We start from the raw sequence: 23,188 nt of genomic DNA on the forward strand, positions 1-23,188 counted from the left end.
TTCATATTTAACCCCTTTTTGGGTCTAGTTTAAGGAATTCTTTAAGTCAAAGTAAAGAGAGATACTCTGTTTTCTTCTAAAAAGTGTTGTAGGTTTTCCTTTCACATGTAGGTTCTTCATTTAGATTTTATGCTGGTGCAAGATAAGAAGTGAACAATTTCCCCCCCTCCCCTTTCATTTGCTTAAGTAGTTGTTCAAAATTTTATTTAAGAAATCATCCTTTCCCCCAATGATTGGCATTATTTCTGTCATATATCAAATTTCTAATGACAACTTCTTAATCACCATAGCTTAACAAAGAAGTTTCCTATCTGGTAGAATGTATTCCTACATCACACCCCTCCACCTTGTTTTCCTAGAATGGTCTAGACTATTCCTCGCCATGTTAAGTTTTAGGAAAAACTTGACAAAAGTTAATTTGAAAAATCATGTTGGATTTTTATTGGGATTGAATTGAGATTATAGGTCAATTTAAAAACTAATCTCTGATGGAATTTTTTAATTTAGAACATGGTGCTTCTGTTTATTTTCCTTAGTGTTTTTCAGGCTTTTAAATGTTTTAAAACATCTTCAAGTTAGAAAAATTCAGTTAGAAATATTCCTAGATGTTATATATTTAAATGTTTTAATATTCATTGTAATCCTTCAGAAAAATGCATGAGACATAAGGGTATAGCTTAAGATACTAGAAAGTCAACATCTGAGTCAGGAAATAAAGCATTGCTAGCACTCCCAAAATCCACATCCATTTACAAATTACTCCCTGTTTCCTCTTGAAATTATCCTGACCTTTCTTATAGTTTTAAATTTTTTGTGTGTGTCTTAATGCTTTATCTGTTTCTTCTGAACAGTAGAAAGTTTTATCTAGTTGGCCATCTCTGACATGTCGTCTGTTCACATTTATAATGGTTATTAAGAAGATTGGATTACTCTGATTTTTTGTATCTATTCACTCTCCTGTCTATCTTTATAATTTTTGTTTTCTTCCACTAGTTTGAAATTTTGACTGTTTTTCTTTCTTGTAATATTCACCCTTAACATTTTATATACTCAAAGCTAATCAAGATTTCATCAGAACTCTAGCAAGGGAGCCACTAGAATGAGTGTGGTCTCACAAGCTACTCCAGGTTTGTGCTATTTTAATTGTTGTTTAAGTCTCACATAGTAGACACTTTGATACACCTGTGAACTTACCAGTTCTGCTCACCAACCTAAGACCTTTTGTGTCAATATCTTCCCACTTTTTCCTTCTGGAGCTCTGATGAGATGCATTGGGTCATTCTATTTTCAATCCTTTATCTTAATTTCTTGTCTTTTCCTTTCCTGTATGTGCTGTATCCTGATACTGGTTTCAGGTATCTCTTCAGGCGAATTAAAACTTCAGTTGTATCTAATCTTCTGTTTATTAGTGCCCATTGAGTTTTTAGTCTCATATACTTCTAAAAGATCTCTACCTGGTTTTTGTTGAAATCTGGCCATTGTTAATACTCAAATTTGTTTTTTCTTCATACACACCAAAGTATGATTGTATTAAAAATGATCGTCCTAGTGTCTGAAGGTTTTGGGCATCTAAATATTTTGTCAGAATTTTATTCATGGTGGTGTTTCTGCTTGTGTTTGGTATGTTTTTTATATATATATATATATATGTGTGTGTGTGTGTGTGTGTATATATATATATAAATTTGTGAGAATATTGGATGCTTTCCTTCAGAGAGTAAATTTCAAGATGGGCTTAGTAAATTTTATTCCAGATTTATTTGAGGACATTTTGTCAAACCCTCCCCAAAGAGAGTTGTCATTATAATTATTTCTTCTTAAAGCTATCATGAAACTACAGGCCTGTTTCCTGGTAACCACTCTTTGCTGGTTAGTGGTTTTCCCTAGCCTGGTATCAGGAACCCTTTAAGGATCCCTACTTAATGGAGGTATTTCATGTTTAGCTTCCCAAGACACTGAGCTCATGTCAGTATTGGCCTCTAGGGCCACCGAGGCTTTTAAATTCTCTTAAAGAGTTGATTTAAATTAGCTGTTCTTTTTGGAGAGTGAGGTGGGAAGGTGAGTATTGTTCCTTGGAGAGGTCCCTTTCATTCTGTGAAAGAATAACCATTAAAAGGTATGCTTGTATTACAAATCTATTCAGGGTTTAGTGTAGTGAGATGGGTTTCTGAGTGCATTGTATGAGACATAAAAAATAAACAGTGTGATGGCAGTCTCCTTTTAAAAAATGGTAATGGGCCTCATGATTCCAGGCCATGTTAATAGAGTTCAGGAACTGAAACTATTACTTCCATTTTATTAAGCAGACAGTGACAGGAAGAAAAGCAAATTGCTAAGTGATGATTGGTGACAGAGTAATGAAAGTTTTAAAGTCTTGTGTTGCAAATTTCCTACAACAGTTAAAAAACCCCGAAACATGTCACATACTTACCTAGAGGTATTTTGAAATAAGTGAAACGGTGCATAAAGCATGCTATATAACGTGGGTGCTCACTCTGCACACAAGACTGAGGTTAACGTGATCACAAAGTCCAAACTTCCAGTAGCATCACAGCTTGAGTTTGATCATAGGTCTTCTGGAGCCAGCCCCACCCCGTATCACTAGTCAGTTTGTCTCCTAAATTAGAAACCTTAAATTTTCCGTACCACTCATGGATTTTAGTTCACAATGAGGACATAGTGGCTGGGGAAGAGGGTGCTGGGAGGCAGACAGTGGAGTTATGACTATTCCATTCAATTGTTTAATATTAAAGAGTCTGGATGCATTTGTTTCACAAAAAGATATATTTTCATATAACTATTTACATTTCTCAAATATAAAGAATATCATACAACTGATACCTTTTGAAATGGTTCATGCTTTTAAACTTGAAATTTACATTTATCTGACATAATTAAAAACTAAAGTGGTTAAATACTTCACTACTAGAAAGCAACCAACATATCTAGGATGTCTCAAATTTGCTGATCAGCATTAGCAAGTTAACTTAATAAATTATCTTTCATTTAAAAAATCAGTAGTAATTTAAACAACTTATAAATAAGTGTGCTGTGTGCAACTTCCATGTTTAATATCCTGTGGATACTAAAAGCTTGTATGTTGTTGTATTTGCACATTATTATGTCTTTAAATGATAAGCTTTCCCAAAGAAACTGGAGAAGCTTGAAGTATATATCCTATGGTTCTCTGGAGAGTGATCAAAACTCCGCCTGTTATACAGGAAGAGGTTCCAATTTACGTGAGAGGGCAGTTAAAATCTGGTTGAATTTATCATATCTCTCTGCCTGATTGACTTGTGCACCTTTGCTGCCCCATAACAGTCGCATTTGAAATTCAGTCTTGAAAATTTCACTCATTTCTTCATCTGGTTGAAAACCTAATGAAAATAAAACAAAACGTTAACTTCAATTCTCCCTAAAACCAAATGTTGAAAATAAGATTCAAAATGAAACTGCACTTTCTCTCATAGATGAAAACATTTCTCCTCCAAGAAAACTATAGGATCTATTTTACATAAAGAAGGTTAGGCTTCCCTCCAAGGGCCTGAGCACCCTGGAGAAAGAACAACTCAAATACAGATTTTGGAGTAAAATTTGTATGCATAAGCTGCTGGCTATAGGAATGAGTGTTCAAAAGTACCTTGTGTGTCTGTTCATAGCTTTATTATCATTTACATGTCATGAGTCACCTGCTTTAACTGCACAATTTGATTTATAATAGTTCACTTAGTTCACTTAGTTCCTTGTAGTCATTCCCTAGTCCTACCCCTGATAGCAGCCAACTGCTGATGTACTCTATCATCATTTGGCCTTATCTGGAAATAAGATAAATTGAAACACAATGTGGACTTTATTGTGTCTAGCTTCTTTCACTAGGATGATGTTTTTGAGAATATTCCATATTGTGTGTTAGCAAGATGTCATTTTTATTGCTGAGTAGTATTCAGTTACATGGACAGTCCACGTTTTATTTATTCACATTCACCAAGTGATACGTAGATTGTTTCCAGTTTCTGGCTGTTGCCAATTTCTATGGATAATTCATTTTACTAACACATTTTCACTTCTCTAAGTGAAATTACTGGGTCATACGGTAAATATACATTTTTAACAAAACCATCAAACTATTTTCCAAAATTGTTATATACCTCTACATGCTGCTCACTTAGTAATATTTTTCCTTAATTGTGGTATAATTGACATTTTATGTATTAGTTTCAGGTGTACATCGCTATTTCAGTGCACACAGTATTAACTATAGTCATCTACTGTACCTTACATACCGGAGATTGATTTATTGTATAACTTTGTATCTTCTAATCCCCTACCTTCCGGCAATGACTATTCCTGTATTTGAGTTTTGTTCGTTTGATTCCACAGGTAAGTAAAATCATACCGTACTTGTCCAACTTACCATATATTAGCATAACATACTCAGGTCCACCTATATTGTCAAATGGCAAGATTTCACTATTTTTACTGTGAGTGTATCCCACACTGTGCGTGTGTGTCTATATAGCACTAGCCACCAATCATCTCTCGGTGGACACTTACAATTGGTTCAGTATTTTGGCCATTGTAGATAATGTTGCAGCAAACTGTTGGGGTGCCTACATCTTCAGGTTAGCATTTTCATTTTCTTTAGATAACTATCCAGGAGTAGAATCACAGGGTAGTTCTAATTTTCAATTTTTTACACCAATTTCATCATACCATTTTACATTCTCACCAAGTGTGCACAAAGATTTCCTGTGCTCTGTATCCTCACCGATACTCATTTTTGTCTTTTTGATAATAGCTATTCTAATAGGTGTGAAATAGTTACTGTGGTTTTGGATTTGCATGTCCCTGACTAGTGATGATCATCTTTTCACGTGCCTGTTTGCCATTTGCATGTCATTTTTTGAAAAACGTCTATTCAGATTTTCAATCCTTTTCCTTTTTTAAAAATTTTTATTGTGGTAATCCAGTTTTTAATTGGATTGCTTTTCTGCTATTGAGTTCTTTGGATATTAGTCTCATATCAAATACATGGTTTGCCAAGTATTTTCTCCTGTTCAATAGGCTGCACTTTCACTTTGTTAATGTGTTTGCTTTGCAGAGCTTTTTTGTTTGATGTGGTCCTACTGGTTTTTGCTTTTGTTATATTTGGGGTCAGATAAAAAAATCACCATGATAAGTGTCAAGGAGTCTACTGTATTTTCTTCTAGGAGTTTCGTGGTTTCGTTTTCTCTCTTTAATCCATTTGAAGTTAATTTTTGTATGTGGTGTAAGAGAGTGATCAAGCTCCATTCGTTTGCATGTGGCTCTCCTGAGGAGACTGGCCTTTCCCAGCTGGATGTTCTTGCCCACTAATATACATGGTTTGTATATGGTTTATGGGAAGGGAATGTAAGGGAGGTGAGGACCAGCTGAGAAAAGCTGCTTTTACCTTCCAGGATCCTCTCGGCGTTCCTCTGGTAGCTGTCTGCAGCCTCTGCCATGCGGCGGGCTGTGGTCAGGTGGTTCAGCGTAATCTCACAGCTTTCCTCGTTTTTTTCCCACATGTCCGTTCCTTCAAGAGTGACAGCCTGGCGCTCCAATAATGTCACAAGTGGCATCAGCAGCGGAACCGATATATTGTTTGGGGGAACACAGGTGGACTCTGAAAGTAAGGGGTAAAGTTCTTCCAAAATTATGCCTGGAATGAGCGGACTAGTAGCCCAAGGCCTGTTATGAGTGGTGCTGTCATGCAATGACAGCTCCGATGGCCAACAACCCCTCCTCCCTTCCCCAGTGTGCCCACAGCCCTCACCTTTGCCCTCATGCAGCAGTTTGCTGAAGGGCTTCAGCTGCTTCTCATACAGGATGGCGCTCTGAGTGTACTGGTGCCGCAGAGCAGTCCACGTTTTTTCTAACCTTGTGATCTGGAAGAAAAAGGTATCTGTTACATTTCCTGTCTGCTTACATGTAAGTTTGGAATAGGTGATAGATGCACCTGGTTAAGAAACAATTCTAAGTAGTTGAAAGGAATGTAGCGAAAAGATGGTAACCCCTCACAACCTTTTAAAATAAGTGCATATTATACATCTTTTTCTGTTCCTTGCTTAGAAATCAATATGAACATACACCTACAACAACCTTATTTTGTTTCAGCATAATCCACTATACAGATAAACCCAAATTTAGTATATATGTAAGAATTTTAAACATTTTCCTCAAAGATTTTTTCAAACGTACATGTGTGAAACTATCTGGAGGATAAATTTCCTTGAGTGGAACTACTGGACTGGAGTTACATGTATTTTACATTTTGATAGGTGTTGCCAACTGTCTTAAGTGCGCGAGGCTGAGACGATTACCCAGGCCGTGTGATGCCACCACTCATTCATTCTGGGACAGCTGAGTAACACCAGCAGATGCCGCTCCTCTACCCTAAGGGAAATGCTCCTATTTAGAACCAACAAGTCCAAGTATGTGATGTTTTCTACAAGGAACAAGGAAGGGCCCTAATGTTTAGGGGATGAGGGCCATGACTGCATCCGATGCGATGCCCTGCAAAGCAGGTGTTCTGGCCTTGTTTTACAGATAAAACAAATTGCCCAAGGTTTCACAGCTTGTAAGGGGCAGAGTTGAGACTCCTTTCCTTGCCTGTAAGAGAGGACGCGCTCCCTATGTAGTCAGGAGAGTGGCAGCAGCAGATTTGCTGAGCAGAAAACGATGTGGGGTTGGTCGTCTTCTGCTCACTCACCATGTTCTCACTTCTCAGTCCCCCCTTCCTGAAGGGCCATCTTTTGGAAAAAAGCCCTTGTCTCTACACCTGTTTTCTGGATGTTCTCGACACTAGCAGCTGAGAAGAAAATGCAGCGTCTGTGACTGAGGTACAGGGCAGGTTTGGATGATGACATGGAAATGTGACTCTAGTCAGAACCACATGATCCCACAAGACAGCCCCTTTTCTAGTTGCCTGTGGAAGCTTTGGGCAAGGGGCCATACACGCAGTGGAGCCTATTGGTTTACCTCTCAATAGCGTTTTGATAAGTGGAACTAAATATGCAAATTTGAAACCTGAATGAAAAATTATAATCCCTGTTGTTATAGACATCAGTATATCATCAAGTACTTTACAAGATTCCACTGCACCTGAAGAATTTTGAAAGCCCCAGGATTATAATTGTTTCCTCCCCCTGCCCTGAAAAAAAAAAAAAAAGTTCTTTCTGGTGAAGGCAATGGTTGCCCTTCGTATTTTTAAGGTGACCTTGCTGTGACACAGGGAAATGACGTCCCTAATATGCTGATTTGCTGTGTCCCTCTTCAGCAGTAATGGGGTGTCAGTGAGCACCAGGATTTCAGAGGCCAAATGACCAGTGGCTTTGATGTGACCCTGGCAGATTTGGCTTGCAGGTTTGTAACTTCCTACTCTAAGCCCTCCAAGCACTGAGGGCTACGAAACAGAAGCAGGAAAGCAGGCTGCGCACAAAGACAACTTTGCTCTAATTTCACATACAGATTCTCAGGTTGGATAATCATCCTAAAAACAGCCCATCAAAGCAGATAAACTCATAAAGTGCCAATTCTGGAAATGAATGGCAGATGGGCCAAGATTCCAAATTTTTTAACAGGAATGTGGTGACTTGGGGCGTATACCCCGAGATAAACTAGTCTAGGAACTCTCAGATATAAGCTCCCCAAACGCCTCAGTGTCCCACTCATAACTCCAGCCTCTCATGAGCCCTGTGACCGGGCTAGAAGCAGCCTCGCTTTCGCGAGAACTATCAGCCCAACTGGTTTTTCTTATTGTACATCAAAGAGAAAGTGTGGGCTATCACTAATTATGCACTGTTTTTAAAAACAGCCCAAGTACTTAGGACACTGCTTTTGGTTGCCTCCTAATCAAAGCAGCTTTCACTAAGAGTCATCTTCCTGTTCAAGCTTGCCTAAGTCTGATTTGGTAGCACAGGCTGACAAACCACTGTGCAGAGCACGAAGTACACACAAGGCTGCTCAAAGCGAGACAATTTACCTGTGGCATCTCCAGAGCCTTCATGATGGCTGAGAAGGCATAGAGGTCCCCCATGGAGTCTTTCAGTTCCACCGCCACCTGGATGATTCTATTGAGGGTGGCTGCTCGCTCCTCCAAGGTGCCCGTGCAGCCCAGAATGTCCACTGCAATGCCGATGGCCATTGTGTGGTGTCTGCAGGGAAGGACAGCAGTGGTCAGATCAAGAGCCAACCTGACAAGGAGGACCCGAAACCAAATTGGCCAGGAAAAGACTGTGTTCATACCACTTGCTGTTGCCCTGCAACCTGCTGGCAGCTCAGTTTCATCACTTATTTCAGCAGAGACCACCCGCACCTAGACTGAGTGCAGAGGGCCTAGGGGAGACCTCAGAGGGGCAAGTGCACAGAATCAAAGCCAGATGTCCCAGAAAAGGGCCATATAGTCCTGGACACGGGGGCACAAAGGGCCTTCCTGGGTGAGGCTACTCAGTGCCTGTGGCTCCTTACACCTTCTACGTGGAGGGGTCCAAGAACACCAGGGCCCTCCAACGCATGCACACTGAGAAACCCCAGGCCACCTCCAGAGAGCCCCTGGGGCTGGGGAACGCAAGGAACAGGAAAATGAGACCACATGCTTGCTCCAGGAAGACGACACGGCTGTTCAAACAAAGGGAAGGAATGAGAGGCTAAGCACGGAGAGCCCACTCTCCAGAGGCCAGAAAGTAAATGAGACGCCGACAAAGAATGAATAGCTGACTGGGCGGGACTTCCTGTAAGGCCAGACCCTAATAAAATCGCAAACTTCTATCTGCCAACAATCCTCCTTTTTCTCCTCCTGAACTACACGGTCAGCCTCACAGCCCCAGACAGGAAGCAGAGATCTTTTCTCTCCACAATGGGACTGATGTCAACGGGGTCGCCCCGGCAGTCTCGGTGGTGGCCGGCGGCGCAGGCGGCAAGCCTTCTCGTTCCTTCGGTACATCAGGACCAGGGAGGTGCCAGACTTGGGCTAGAACTGCCTGAGTTACATTTTTTTCAGTCTAAGTGGTGGTGAAACTTCGATTCATAGCCGTGGTTATTAAAATACAACATGCCTCTGGGGCCACCTCCTAAAAGGTCACAGCTTAAGGATGTTGCTCCACAGCCACGCTTCTCTCCTGCCCATGCGTGTTGGTCTCTCTCTCCATGAGCCAAGGGAGGCAGTGCCCAGCATTACCACATTCTCTGATGTTCTTTACACTGGTGAGCTCTGCTGTCTAAGATGGTTTGTACATACATATTTATGGAGCTTACTCACTGTTACCTGCTTGCACCTCCATTTCTTCATCTGTAAAATGGGAACAAGGGTTGCAACAAGGACTACGCACTATCTAGCAGTACAAAAATTAAGTGCCTGGCCGGCCCCTGGCCTATAGCAGCTCTACACCTGCCGGTGTGTGCCATCTCTCCCTCTACGTTTTAATCTATTTACCTGTTTTCTTTTTCTTCTCTATTTACCTGTTAACTATTTTTTTGGCGTTAATGGATTCTAACAGACTAAAATGTTATATTATCTGCTGTATTTATTGAATAGTGTTATGGCTCAAACATTTCAGGTGTCTCTTTAACAGTAAACTAACCTCTTACGTGGTCTTCGATCAGTCCTTCATTCAGTGTCGTCTTCCTATGTTTTAAAGGCCCTCAATAAAAGACAAGTCCTCTACTTCTGTGAGACCTGATGTAGAGCAACCGTCAACTGGGTTAGTGGTTTCCATTATTTCAACCAGCATTTGCCTGAAACGTGTGTATGCAACTCCGCGTTGGAAGGTCTGCCGCAGGGGCGCTAAGTGTCATGCAGAAGGACATTACCACTCAGGCCCGGGATGGGCGAGGCAGGGAGTTACAAATAAAGGGTGGTTTTTGCACTTGATTCTCAAATGCAAGATGACGTCACCTAACTTCAGGATAGCTATATTTAGTAAACATATGGTAATGAAAACCACTCCCCGGGCTCTAGCAAGTAGGTCCTCAGTCGATCCCTTGGCAGGACACCAGCTGAAGAGCAACAAATCAGGAGAAAGAGAAATGGATGTAGACAAGGGAGAGTCAGAAAACTGTCTCCAGAGACTCCCAAACTTGTCCACCTCAGCCTGGGCCCAGCACACATTCTAGAACGGAAGGCCTGGAACCTGGGGAGTTTTCAGGCTGGAAGGATCACATGAGAAACGGGGGAATGCGGTGGCGATGCGGCAGCCCAGCTCCTCTTGTTGAATCAGTGACCACTGGGCCCAGACCACACCAGAAGGGAAGTGAAAACGAGAAGCCAGCCCCAGGCTCCCGAGGAAGGAAGGGGATGCCGGGGAGAAGTTAGAATCTAGCAAAGCAGGACAATTCAGAAGTCAGACCTATCTACAGCTGCCCAAGTGCTGGAAACAGCAGCCATGCCCACCCAGAGTCAGCCCAGACCACTGCCGGGGCGCCCTCAGGCTAACATTCAGCTTCGGGCTGCTTCTATGGAGCGGCTGTGAAGCCACAGCAGCAGTGGCCAAGGAGCAGCACGGCAGCCCCTGTAGCCAGGGAACCATGGGAATAGCTGGACTGGCCTCCCCAGGCTGACAGACCCACATGACTTTTTCGGGGCTGACATCCTGGGACTGCACTGTCCACTAGCCACATGTGGCTGTCTACACTCAATAGAGGGAGTGACTGCAGTGATAAGAACATTTCAGCCATCACAGAAAGCTGTATGGACAGCGCTGGACACTACTGGACGACCGAGATGTGAGGTGGGCACATAAAGCCATGGGCGGCTAGTCATGGTGTAACAGGGAGGTCCCCAGAGAAAGGCAAAGTTCCAGGTTCTCTGCCCCATCCAAGGAAGGGTGGAGCTGAGCAGGGAGGAGAAGCTGGAGAAGACGGGGTGAAGGAACAGAGGAGATCGAGAAGAGGACCTGGAGGAGGCACATGCAGCAGAGACATGAAAAAGCTACACTTGCTTCTCGGCCTTAGACTTTGCACCAGGGACTTGGGGGACATGGAAAGACACCCCTGAAAGAGACAGATGTGGGGGAGGCTGACGATGGCAGCCTTTATTTTGACTTGTCCTTTTGTTTTGCTCCTGTCCCAGAGGTGCCTTAGACGTGTGGCAGACTTTTAGGTCTGCTTTGGGCCAACCCTGTTTGGACATTACCCACGAGGGGCTGGGTAACGCTGGGTGTTTAACTGGGAACTCTTTTAATTACATTCTTTTCTCTTTATTACTCACTCATTGTATTAAAGTTATTTTCTATTTAATGTCTTACACGCTACAGTATGTTTTATCTTGATGCCGCGGATGGCAGACCTATTTAGAACAGGCAGGTTGGGGAGCCCCAGGGTGCCCCTCCTTCTGCCCGACAACAATGGCAACTGCAAAATCGGTTGGAAAACAGTGAACTTAAGATAACAAGGGAGTCTTGCCCAAATCAACTTGTGTGTGTGTGAGAAAGAAAAAGATCAACTTCTACAGTAATAGGAGAGTCTAATGTTTCTTACAACATGCGTCATTATTGCTACCTTTATAATTTCTGATTTATCACTATGTATCCTATGTAATTTCTCAACACCCAGCACTCCCGGGTGTGAGTTTTAATGGCCCGCCAGAGCCCCGGCTTTTCACGAGAAGAGGGCAGTGATGCCGCGGAGGCTGGGGGCCGTCACCCCCTGATCTCTGACTCCCGTTTCGTCTACCCCTCAATGAAAACACTGTTCAGACTCTGATCTTACCAAACTTCCCCACAAGGCCCCACTTAGTTCCAAAAGCAATCTCTGACTCCAAAGAGACAAAAGGGCCACAGCTGAATGAGGCCCTAGGTGACAGGAGGGCATCTCGCACCCCGCCTGCTCCCAGGCCGGTCAACTGCCCTCTCCTCCCGCCCCTCAGAAGCAGGGACATGAACGGCCCTGACTTCCTCTGTCCTGTCTCCGTGCACCTCCAGGAATCCCTTGGGGACTTCTGGGAAACGCTGCACGGGGCCGTGCAAATGAGGCGGCGGCTGGGGTGAGAGTCGCCCGCGGGGAGTAGCAAGGGACGGAAAGGCAGGGACAGTGCGACTCACCTTTCAATTATGTCCAAGCGCAACTGGTGACCGTAGGGCAGGGTAATGAGCTCCAAGCCTGAGCTCACGCCCATGTTCCTCCTCATCTCGTCAGAGACTTCAAGTATCCGAGTGACCTGGCGAGAACACAACACACAGCCTCAGGAGGTGGCGTGACGCAGGCCTGACCGGAGCAGGGAGGAAGAGACCCACAGAGCCAGGCGGCGTGGACGCACACTTGATGCGCGGGGCATGGCTTTCTGAGCAGCAGCATCTGAAAGTACAGCTTGTGTATTTGGGGGATTTTCATACACACACTGGAATAGTAAAGCTGGGGGGGGGAACACTGAAACTGTCCTAGAGTCTACAGAGTTGGGGTTTCTTTCCCACCGGAGGGTGCTTTGGTTCTCCGAGGGGATCCCGCTGCAGCACCCTGATGCCAGCAGGTCGGGGGGCGCAGAGCTGACCGAGCCCCTAAGCGAAGGAGCAGCATCCCGCCCAAGGGCTCCTCGGCTGCGGCCTGCCATTCCCGTTCTCATTTAGCGGCAGGGCTGGCTGCTATGATCCCTCATTAAGCCTCTCCTGGCTCAGGAAATGTACCACCCGTCTGGAAACTATTAGAACTTGTATGGAGATTTAAAAACCGAGGTCTCACACCCCCACTGCTTCTCCTGAGAGGCTTCCTCAAAGGAGATCTTTCTTTGCCCCAAGTGGCTCTCCCCACTTCAGTTCTAGCATGTAATCAACAGTTCATCAGAACTAGGAATTAGTTGGCCATTTATAGTTATTACATGTTGCCTCGAAATGTTACAACTACGTCAGCGTGTCTCTAAAATGGGGCTGGTGAGGCCTCAGCCCTAGCAGAGACAGGCCCAGGAAACCCCGGACTCTCGGCAGGCACAGACAATCCCTCTCCTGGATCTGGTGACGCCATCCTTGGCTGTAATTATCCCAGACTCATAAACAGACCAGATGTCTCCCCAATAGGTGAAAAAATAATGAAACATCTGGAACGTTAGCTGACATTATTAATCCTGATCCTTAACTTCTGTGGTGGAGCAAAGGAGCCACTGTCAACCCCAAGGAAATGAGCCTGTGGGAATTCGCTGTCCAGAGGCAGAACTCATGGGCCTCAGTTTCCCTTCTAAACACAGCCGTTAAGTTCATCTTTCTCAAGGACTTTGCAAAGGATCAGCTGCCCTTAAAAGCCCCAAAATCAATCTGAACATACAAGCTGTGACTCTTGGGCCACGTAGAGGGGAAGAATGCTGGCCTGCTCTCTGCAAAGATTTACTCCTCGACCCCGGCAAGGCAGCCCACCCCCGACGCACAGCCCATCACCGTGGGCACGCACACTTTGCCTATTCAGCCACCTGCCCCGTCAGAAGCTCCAGACCCAGCTCATCTGTGGGGCATCCCCCAATCCATGCACCCTCTATGTGATGAGATTCAGGGCTCAGCACTGGGTTTTGTTCGGAAGCGTCACCTTCAGAGTGACCCCTGTAAACGTGCAGTCCTGCGGCCGCTTCCGGCTGACTCACAGTGCAAGGGGCGCCTAACCTCACACCGCAGGGCCCAAACCAGGGCCACACAGCTCATATGCCGGGGAGGAGGAGAAGCATTTCTAGGGCATTTACCATGAGCATGGCCCGCCAGGGCAGGCGCCCTCCGCCCTGCCATCTTCTACATCTGCATCCTCGCCCCACTGCAGTGACTGGGGGAGCCATGACGGGGCCCTGGCCCAGCTCTCCCCCACTTGTCAAGGGATCTTTTAAGTTGCGATGCGAGTGCCATCTCTGCGGCCCTCCACAGGGCCTCGGATCTGTCTGGATCCTGTCCCCCCAGATTTGAAGGGCGCAACTGGCCTCTCTCACACCAGCCCCACCTCCACCCGCCCCCACAAAGCGAATTCTCTGTACTCCAAAGCTCCGTCGCCATTTGCGACGTCTCAGTCTGCACATGTGCGCTGCTTGACGCCTGCAGGATGCTTTTCCGCGATCCTCCTCGGGCCCAGTCCTGCTCAGCCTTCAAGGCCCCAGACATCCTGCTCGGCTCAAGACCCTGCCCCGGGGAGGCCCCACGACTCTGCGCCTGCCCCCACACAGCACTGCCCACCTGCTGTGCTCCAAGCATCATCCCCTTCTCCCCCCACCAGGCAGCCGGCACTGCCACAGCAGACACCATGATCTGGTCTCGCCTGGCACGCAGTAGGCACTCAATCAGGCTGAGTAATAACACAAATAAACACTTGTCCAGCTCACTCTGGCCAGGCCCGGTGCAGAGGCCTCCATGTGTCAACTTACTGAGTCCTCACACCGCCCGGGTAGTCAGACTCACTTCTGTTTTGCAGGTGGGGAGGAGCCCCCAGAGGCTGCGCGGCAGGTGTGTGGGCAGCACTAGACTCAGAGACCTCATCCCCTAGCAGGGCTCTCAGCTGCCAGGCCTCACCTCTTGCTAGGGCCAGCACAAGCGACGGGAGGGTGGCCCTTATGTGGACCAGGCGGGCTGGGTGAGGCCAAGGCGATGCTCATTTGCAGGGTGGGGGGAACCGCAGTGTCTCCTCACCCCACCCCGGCACTGAGCTCTGGGGAGGGGTCCGCAGGACCACCCAGTTGTTCTGATGGCCTTTCTGGGCGTTAGCCCCAGGCTTGGTGCTCAGGGTGGGATTCCGCATGCGGGCCCCAGATGCTGCCTGGCGCCTGCTCCCGGCTTTCGGGTGGCCCTGTCTGGCTGCCACTGCATTTGGCGAGGATGACAATGGCCCTAATTTTATTTCCTTCTTAGATATACTAGTTGTGCCTGCTTAGGTGGCAAAGCCCTGAAGTCAGTGGCTCCCGGAAGAGAGTAAGGAAATGGTGGCAGGCGCAGGAAGGGAGAAGGCAGACGAAGCAGTCCTGCCCTTGGGGGCTGGGGACGGCAGAGTCCAGCCAGGTCCCCGCTCCAGGTTCTGCCTTGCTGCCTGGGGCCCAGCAGTTCCTCTTCCCAGCGGTTCCTCTTCCAGGCAGACAGGAGCGTGGGTCTCCCCAGGAGATCCAAGTGCAGTGAGAGAAACAGCAAGAGCGAGGGGAGGCGGCCTGACCCTTGGGCGAGAACAGATTTGGGCTCTAGCTCCATGGCTGCCACGGTGGTGGGACAGGCCCTGCAGAGGTGCTCAGGCGCCTCACCTCCTGGACAGCATCAGGCCGCAGGGAGAAGGTCCAGCCCCTCCTGGGACTGCCGCTGCTCTGTGCACCCAGAGCCAGGTTTCCACAAGGAGCTTCCTACGGAGGCCCTAGATGGGGTCACCCCCAGGCTCCCGGCCTGTCGCTGTGGTTCTGGTTTTCCAGAAGGATGTTGTTCATCCCAGGACAGCCAGGGCTTGCCTTACTATCCTCGAGGTTGTTCTGGGAGGGCCCAGGCCCCTCTGTGCAGCCTCCATCAACTGAAGCCCTTCCGGGAGAGTCTTCAGAGACGAGAATTCCTGCCATGATTCATGACCCTGGGCGTTTATTTAAGAAAACCCAGTTCCTATATGAATCCTGACTCTTTGCCTCAGGACTAATCTGATGGACGAGCTACCCGATGACACTGAGCTCCAGAAGGAACAGGGCTGTGACTCACGCAGGCCTCACCGGCTACTCAAACACTGATCAGTCTCCTGTCACTGTGGGGGGTGGGTCGAGTCCACGTCACCCTCTAGCGACTTTACATTCACCCTGAGGGCCAGTTTAGGAATAATGAAGTAAATACGTAAACGTGCACACCTGTAACATATAACGAGCTAGAAATCGCCCAGGCTCTGCGACTCCAGAGACGACATTTTCCTCTATCATTAATCTACTCTCCTTCGGGTTTTACCAGCTCTGACAGAGCGGAGGTCGGGGAGAATTTTAAAATCAGCACCAGGCAGGAGGACCCCGCAGGGGAGATGCCAGCAGGGACGGGGTGGGGTGAGCCGCGGCCCGCCAGCCCTCTGTCCAAGGTGAGTTTTACAAGCTTCCCGCCTGAGCAAAGGTTGTCCTGACCTGTGGTTCCCACCCCTTAAATAAATCAGCACCCAGGTTATCTTCGGGCTGCTGTGAGTAAAGCTCCCCAAGGGCGAGGCAGAGCAAGGCCCAGACGGATCCCCTTCCAAGGGCTCAGAAGCCAGAACAAAACCCGCATCCCAGGCACTGACCTTGCAGTCCACGCTCAGGATGTGCTGGGCGATGACCCGGGGGTGGCTGCTGGTGAAGAGCTCTTTGGCGCGTTTCAGCATCGCTGTTTCCAAGGGCTTGTTTTCGGGGGGCAGGAGCTTCGACTCAAAGTCATTGGGCCTGAACGAGGAGGCCGTCTCCAGGAGGGGCAGCGCAAACGTGCCTTTGTCCTCCTGCCCCTTGTCCATCTGTGAGGCCAGGGGCCCCCAAGGCCTTGTCCCATCGTCGTCATCAAGAATCAAGTAGTTGGTGCCAGAGTTCCGGGGCGCCGGGGCCCCGTTCTGCTTGGCTGTCAGCAGCTCCACGTAGCTGTCCTGGGCGGGGAAGGGTGGCCGTGCCCCCCGGTCACCGGCCGCGCTGCAGGACGGGTTGAGTTCACAGTAGTTGGCCTCTGAGCGGAGCCAGGCGGATGGGGATGGGGGGACCTTGAGGAAGGGTGCCTTGCAGGGCTTGGGAGGCGGCTTGGGGCACAGCTGACTGTCTGAGCCCCTCAGAGCCTCCCCGGCCCTAGTGTCCGAGGACACCCTCCGGACCACGGCCGGGCTCAGCGTGGGCTCGCTGCCCGTCCTGAAAACGGGGGAGTTTGGGCAGGGGCTTGTGTCCACACCGGGGGACTGAGGGGGTGGTTTACAGCCTGTGGGAGATAAGTGAGGGTCAGAACACACTTCGTTGTCTGGAGAACTCAAAACAAAACTACTGTAGCTCCTGGTGCTCAGGTCACGCCCTTGGGTTTTGATCTCTCCCAAAAGCAAATTCGCCCCTCCTCGAGAAGTCTCGAGCATTTCAAGGGCTAAGCCGGCCCCACCCCACTTCTGGGGGCCATTGTAAATTCCATCCAATGTCATTACATGGTCACAGGCGGTTGGTACAGTCAGAACAGGAAGACACCTTGTGCTAGGAGGGCAGTGAGTAATCTAATCGCTCCCTGGGACAGACAAGTCTTTAGCCACGTCCATGAAGGGCCCTGAGTCACTCCAAGCCAGAGTGGATCCCCTCAAGGGGAAGCTGGAGACACAGGGATGGGGGAAAAGGCATAGAGATAAGCAGTTTACAAAGGGGTTTTGCTGCTAGGTTTGCCCACACTTCACACCTTCCCGCCTCCTGGCTGTGAGGGCAATGGAGAGGATCCGCTCTCCTGGGTGCCTCAGCACCAGCCACTCACCCTCTGCCTAGGCAGGGGGCAGAGGAGCAAGCTCGCCTGCCATAAAGACGACTTGTTACAAATGGGCTTTCTGAGGACCACCAGGATCAGAAAATCTGGGTTCAAATTCTGGCTTTCCCACCTACCAGATGGATGACTGGACAGGTTACATAACCTCTGTGCCTCAGTTTCCTCAGCTGCACAGAGGGGACAACTGTGCCCATCCTGAAGGCTGCTGTGAAGTTTGAAAGCTAAGGAAAGGCACGCAGCTCAGTGACCCCTATTCTGCTACAGACCCCGCACCCCCCGCCCCCGCCCCATGTCTGCCCCAGTAGGTGACCAGATGGAGCCAGGAAAACCTTGAAGGAAATCAGAGTAACACGGTCAGCCTCCTCCCCGAAACTTCCCAAACACCTACCAATTGGCAGGAAACTTTCTGACTGGTGGGCTTTGAGGGACAAGGCTCTCCTTTCCTGCATGTGATCCAGGCAGGCGGGCTGGCTGCCACTCTTCTCTCTGTTTCTGAAGCAAAAGACAAGCGGGGCAGAAACGTGTCATTAAATCGTAAAAACCTTTATGTAGCGTCATGGAAAGTTTTAAAAGAAAAAACGCGCAGAACGGGAGTGCTGGCTGGAGCACCCCCCATCGGAACAGGAATGTCGCCTGGAGGAGAAGTGCCTGATGGGTGAGGGCTGCGGGCTCCAGCCCCACCAGGGCCCACGACCAGCCCTGACCAGCCCTGTCCAGCCCCCGGAGGCCACCTCTGAGCCTTCCCACCCCCTGCACAGGGCAAGGGAAAGGCTCCGTGACGCCCTCAGGAAACGCTGATGAGCTGGAATGTGTACTTTTAACAGTCAAATTACTTACAGACCCAGGAGAAATGACTTGTTGAATGAACATGCTTTTTTGACCACGCTTCACACTGTCCCAGGAAGGACGCAGTGGGGCAAGTTCTATTTCCGTGCAAATCTCAGCACCCCCCAAAATAAGCGCCAGGTTCACCCTGAGGCTGTCACAGTCCTCCTGGTTCCCACCCAGGGGTGGGGATGAGCAGCGCCCCCCCCCCCCCCCCAGCAGCCGGAGGCACAGCTCACAGCCGCCAGGGAAAAGGTGACAGGTAACTTGCCAATTAGCTGTGTTCCTTCTGTCCCTTTCCAATTCAGACTGGGAATGTCTCTAATTAGCACCAAGGAACAGACTCTCTCTTGCTAAGAGAAAGCTCTGCACCCGCCAGGTTTTAATGCATGTTAACTGGCCCTCCCACAAGCTTATGTTACAGAAATCGAGAAGTTCTTTCCTACCTTTGCAAGCACCAAAGGACAAAATAAATAAACCAAAACCCCCAAACTCCCAGCAACAGAGAAAATTCCAGCAACTCCTCAGAGATAAGGCAGGACAGAGGGCAAATTCCGAAGGCAACGGCGTCTGTGAAGTGACATTTAAGCAGAGATCACCAGGAGTGGCCAGACTTCATGGCCCAGAACTGGCCTGGAATGCTACCTGGCAGAGCTCACACCTCTGCTGCCAGCCAACCAGCGGGCCTGACGTCAGGGAGGTATGGGGGCCCCACGGGGCAGTGGGCCGGGCACAGTGAGCCTACCCCACCCCCACGTTTAGACTTTTCGGGACCTGATGTCTGTGCCCTGCATGGCCGGCTCACGGACTTCAGAGACATCCTCAGTTTTCACTGTAAAAAATATATGTATTTAAAATCTGAGTTGCTGAGGGCAGACCTCCTGGCACCCTCCTATGCAGGTCAAACTCACCCTGGCCACCCATGAAATAAACTTCCCGTTCATCAGTTAAACAGCTAAACCCCATTCCCCAAAGAAACAGAAGAAAAGGCGCCCTTTGATATTTGAAAAAGGGTCTCAAGTCCAATCTTATTACCATGAAAGAGAGATTTTCTAGGTATCAGTTCCTGCCTCCCTGCCTGCAACTTCCCTGGGTCCTGGGTCTACTGCCCAGTAAACCATAATAATTAACACTTCCCGCGCTTGCTGCATGCTGGCTCCAAGACGTTGGCTTATCTCATTTACCTGGTGAATCATCACGCTCTGTTGACTCACTCACCCCCACGGCCCCATCATTCAGGTGAAAAGCGAGGCGCAGAGAAGGAAGCCGCTTGCCCCGGGGAACCAGCCCTGGAGCCCAGGCAGGTGGCGCCGCGGCCGCGTGCTTGCTAACATCTGCCCGAGCGTCCTGGCAGCACAGCTGTGACCCGTGTTACTCAGAGTCTTGTATTTGCTTCCAAATTTTTAAAGTCTAGACATGACAGTTCAGGACATTTCCTCGTGATCCAGGGAGGAAACCAGTGAGTGGAATAAAGCAGGTTTAAGCGTGTGAGCTTAGAAGCCAGGGCGGAGGGGAGCTGTGTCGCCAAGAAGCGGGGGGCTGGTCTTCCTTCTACCTGAGCCCCCTCCTCCCTGCTCGCCGCTCCTGCACAGCAGCGGACACGCACAGGGCTCTCAGCTGCCCGCGTGACGTGTACATAGCGTGTCGCCGACAGTGACCAGCAGGGCCCCACCCGGACGCCCCACTCTCGGAACTCTCCACCCCATGCTCCAAGGTTCAGACCACAGCCCCCAGGCTCTCCTGGCTGAGAACTCTGGTCTATTTTCGCTGTGCACCCAGCCCCAATCTAAGCCGCCAGGCCTAACTTCCCTCCTGAACCCCCAAACTGTTAGTGGACACTGGCACTCAGCAAGCCCACATCCCACCTGGGAACAGCAGCTGTCTTTCCTCCGAACTCTACCTTCCGTCTGACACCAGAGTGTCTGTCTGACACTCCCCAGAGTCCTGGAACCCCGGCCCCCGGGCCACCTCTCCCCGCCCTGGTCTACCCACGTTCTTGACCTGCGAGCACTCGTCTTCCAGCACCTCGCTCTCCTCACCTCCTGCCCAGCACGCCCGCATTCTGCTCTGAGGGCACCCTGTCGCCACGTCCAGCCTCCAAGGCCCCTCAGACCGGAAGCCTGGCATTAAGGCCACACTCATGTTCATGCTACGCCCGCTCCCCGCACTCCCTCCCTTCGCAGCCTCTGGCCAATGTCCCCTGCCCCGCAGACCAGCCGCAGTCCCCCCTCCTTCTCAGAGCCTCTCCCGGCCCGCCCGACCTCTCTCCTACGTCACCACTTGTTTTGGGATCAACTCAATTGGGAACTGGCCCTGCGCTCCTCGCGACAGCTGATCCACAGCACCGGGTGTTTCCAGTTACCCGTGTTCATCGTCCCCTCTGCTGCCGGGCAAGCTGCCTGAGCCTGGGCGCGCCCCGGGCGCCCCTCACAGCCCTGCACCCCCGGGGAGGCCCTGACCCACCTGAGGAGGTTTCCCCTGGACGAGCTCTGCTCTCGGGCCTGGGCACTGCCCATGGTGAGGCTCAGCCTCTTGGCGATGTCGGGCCTCCCCTCTGCCAGGCTGCCGTCCCAGGCCCTGCCGGGGGAGGTCCCGTAGCGCTCCTCCAAGCACCGCAGGGGCACCGTCCTGTTGATGGGCTGGAAAATGATGGCTCCGCTCTGCTGGGAGATGGGCCTGCGGTTGCCCACGTAGCAGCGCACCAGGCCGGGGATGGAGTCGAAGCTCTCCATCTCGAACTGGTACTGCACGCGGCTGTAGGCCTCGCTGAGCCGCAGGACCGTCCGGCTGATCTTGAAGTGCTGAGCGAGGTTCTTCCACTGGCAGGTCAGGACAAAGTTTCCGGGGCTGGACAGAGAGTCCCGAACCAGGAAGTCGCCGTCTCGCTGCACGAGGCTTTCTGACACCTTTGGGACAAATGGCAAATGAGGCGTGTTCCTTTCAAAAGGTGCATTTCTCCCCACTTGTCTGGGCCAAGAGAAGACATGTTTCTTCTCCCCGAGTTGGCTCATTATTTTTTCAACATCAAAATCTCAGAAGACCCATTTGCTTATTTAGGAACTATTTTCTGACTGCCTACTATGTGCCAGGGGGCACCAAGCTTACAGCAGTGACAGGCAGATGAGCGTCCCTCCACCATGGAGCTCCTATTTTGAGCAGAGCGTGTCTGCCTGAGTGAGGCTGTGTAAGCAACAAACACGGTACGTCAGGCGTTGTAAAATTAAGGTAAAGTCGGGGAGGGAGATAAGAAATGCTTGAGAGGGCCTCCCTGGTGGTGCGAGGGGTTAAGCACCGCACTATGAAGCAATCTGCGGCCTCTGCAACATGAGTTCAATCCCCGCTGCCCAGGGAGCAACCCACATGGCGCAGCAGATCTCTCCTGACTTGCCCGCTGCTCCCCTCAGCAGAGTATTTCAGCCAATCTGCCTGTTCTGTTCCCCACTCTGTCTCTGGTGAATCCTCCCAACCCCTGCATCTCTGGCCTGTACCCCAGCTGTTGTACGCATAAATAAATCTTGAAAAAAAAAGTGCTTGTGACTGTCTTTTGAATAGGGCGGTTAGAGAATGTTAGGAGAAGATGGTATTTACGCAGGCCTGGAGGATAGAAACTGACAGAAAATAACAGGAAGATTTGTCTTTGGTGGGTCCGAGCCCCGCCCCCCCCCCCACCTCCAGCTCGAGCAGTCACTGGAGTGCTCTCCTGACCAGCAACTCTCCAGGCCTGGTGGGACGGAGGAGGGGCCCACAGCCAGGCGGAGGCCAGACACAAATGTGGGTTCTGGCACAGCGATTACTCTCCAAAGACCTGGGACCAAGTCAGCTGGGTGTCTCATCCCACCAAGTTATCAGGGGGATTAGGCACTCGCACACATGGCTCTCCAGCGACACTCAACTACGGTGCTGCTGGTGTTTATGGCAAAAGGAGACTGTGTACGTGCAGCAGCCAGACAGCCTGGATTTGCATCCTGCTTTGCTGTGTGACTTTGGACAAGTTATATCATCTCTTTGTGGCTTGGTTACGTCATCTGTCAGCAGGGGTAATGATACTACCTACAGAGCCTGCGCTTGAGGTTTAATGGAGTAACGTATTAGTGCTAATGAGTGTTATGACAGCGTTCAGTCACACAATCTGGGGACGACATCTAGCTGGAAATTTACCCTCATGGCAAGTGGGAAACAAATGCAATGATCACAATAAGAAGAATGGTGGTGACAAGCCGTTGGTTTTATAAACTTTGACAATTTTCCCCCAAAATTCCAACATTTGATGAGATAGAACAGTATGCTAAGCATGGTTACTTTAAAATTGCATCTTTGCTTTAAAAATGTTTTCACACAGAAATTCCATTTCTTGGAATTGAGCCTGAGGAAATACTTGCAGGTAAGAACATAGTCGTTATCTTAAAGGATGTTTGTCAGAGTGTCCAAGAAATAGCGGTGTGTGCATGGAATGGACATCCACACAATGTAGGGTGGTGTAGAGGAATATTTTATAAGAGGAGAATATTATTAAGTGAAGAAAGTGGGCTACCAACAGCACATGCAGCACAGTCTCACATTTGATTTCAGAAAGGCTGGGAGGGTAGATATCAAATGCTCATAGTGATTATCTCCAGGAGGGAAACTTATGGGCGAGAGTTTAATTTCCTTTTTTTTTTTTGCTCTCTGTATTTTTTATAACTAAGATTAAACTAATAAAAAGAAGGGGAAAAAAATCAGACTATGGGTTATTTCTTTTGACAGTGCTGGGACATCTGCTACATGAAAAGAAATAATTCACACTATGAAGCCCCCCCCCACATCTCCTCTTCCCCCATCATGTTGTCCTGGGTGCATGTCCAGATCAGGTTACCAGAAAAATGTAAGGGAAATTCTGCACCTCCCTTCTGCACTTAGCTATCTTTCCAATTGCTAGACCATTAAATAAGAAACACAGCAGTCACCCAAATGCAATCATCCAAAGTACATTCTAGGCCACGAGC

The 23,188-nt window shown here is 49.1% G+C and overlaps 1 protein-coding gene across 1 annotated transcript in view; it reads right to left on the bottom strand.

The window, feature by feature from the left end:
- Positions 1–2,768: 2,768 nt before the first annotated feature.
- Positions 2,769–23,188, bottom strand: part of BCAR3 (BCAR3 adaptor protein, NSP family member) — a 106,567-nt gene continuing 86,147 nt past the window's right edge. Inside the window, exons 5-12 of the mRNA XM_037500291.2 lie at positions 20,670–21,112; positions 17,770–17,873; positions 16,192–16,844; positions 12,057–12,172; positions 8,003–8,174; positions 5,795–5,906; positions 5,432–5,644; positions 2,769–3,377 (exon numbers count right to left, since the gene is read on the bottom strand). Coding sequence (XP_037356188.1) covers positions 3,214–3,377; positions 5,432–5,644; positions 5,795–5,906; positions 8,003–8,174; positions 12,057–12,172; positions 16,192–16,844; positions 17,770–17,873; positions 20,670–21,112 — 1,977 coding nt within the window. The 3' untranslated portion in view covers positions 2,769–3,213. The remainder of the gene's footprint in view (positions 3,378–5,431; positions 5,645–5,794; positions 5,907–8,002; positions 8,175–12,056; positions 12,173–16,191; positions 16,845–17,769; positions 17,874–20,669; positions 21,113–23,188) is intronic.

This window comes from Talpa occidentalis, unplaced genomic scaffold (genome assembly GCF_014898055.3).
Source record: "Talpa occidentalis isolate TD23 unplaced genomic scaffold, MPIMG_talOcc4v2.1 talOcc4.9, whole genome shotgun sequence".
NCBI lineage: Eukaryota > Metazoa > Chordata > Mammalia > Eulipotyphla > Talpidae > Talpa > Talpa occidentalis.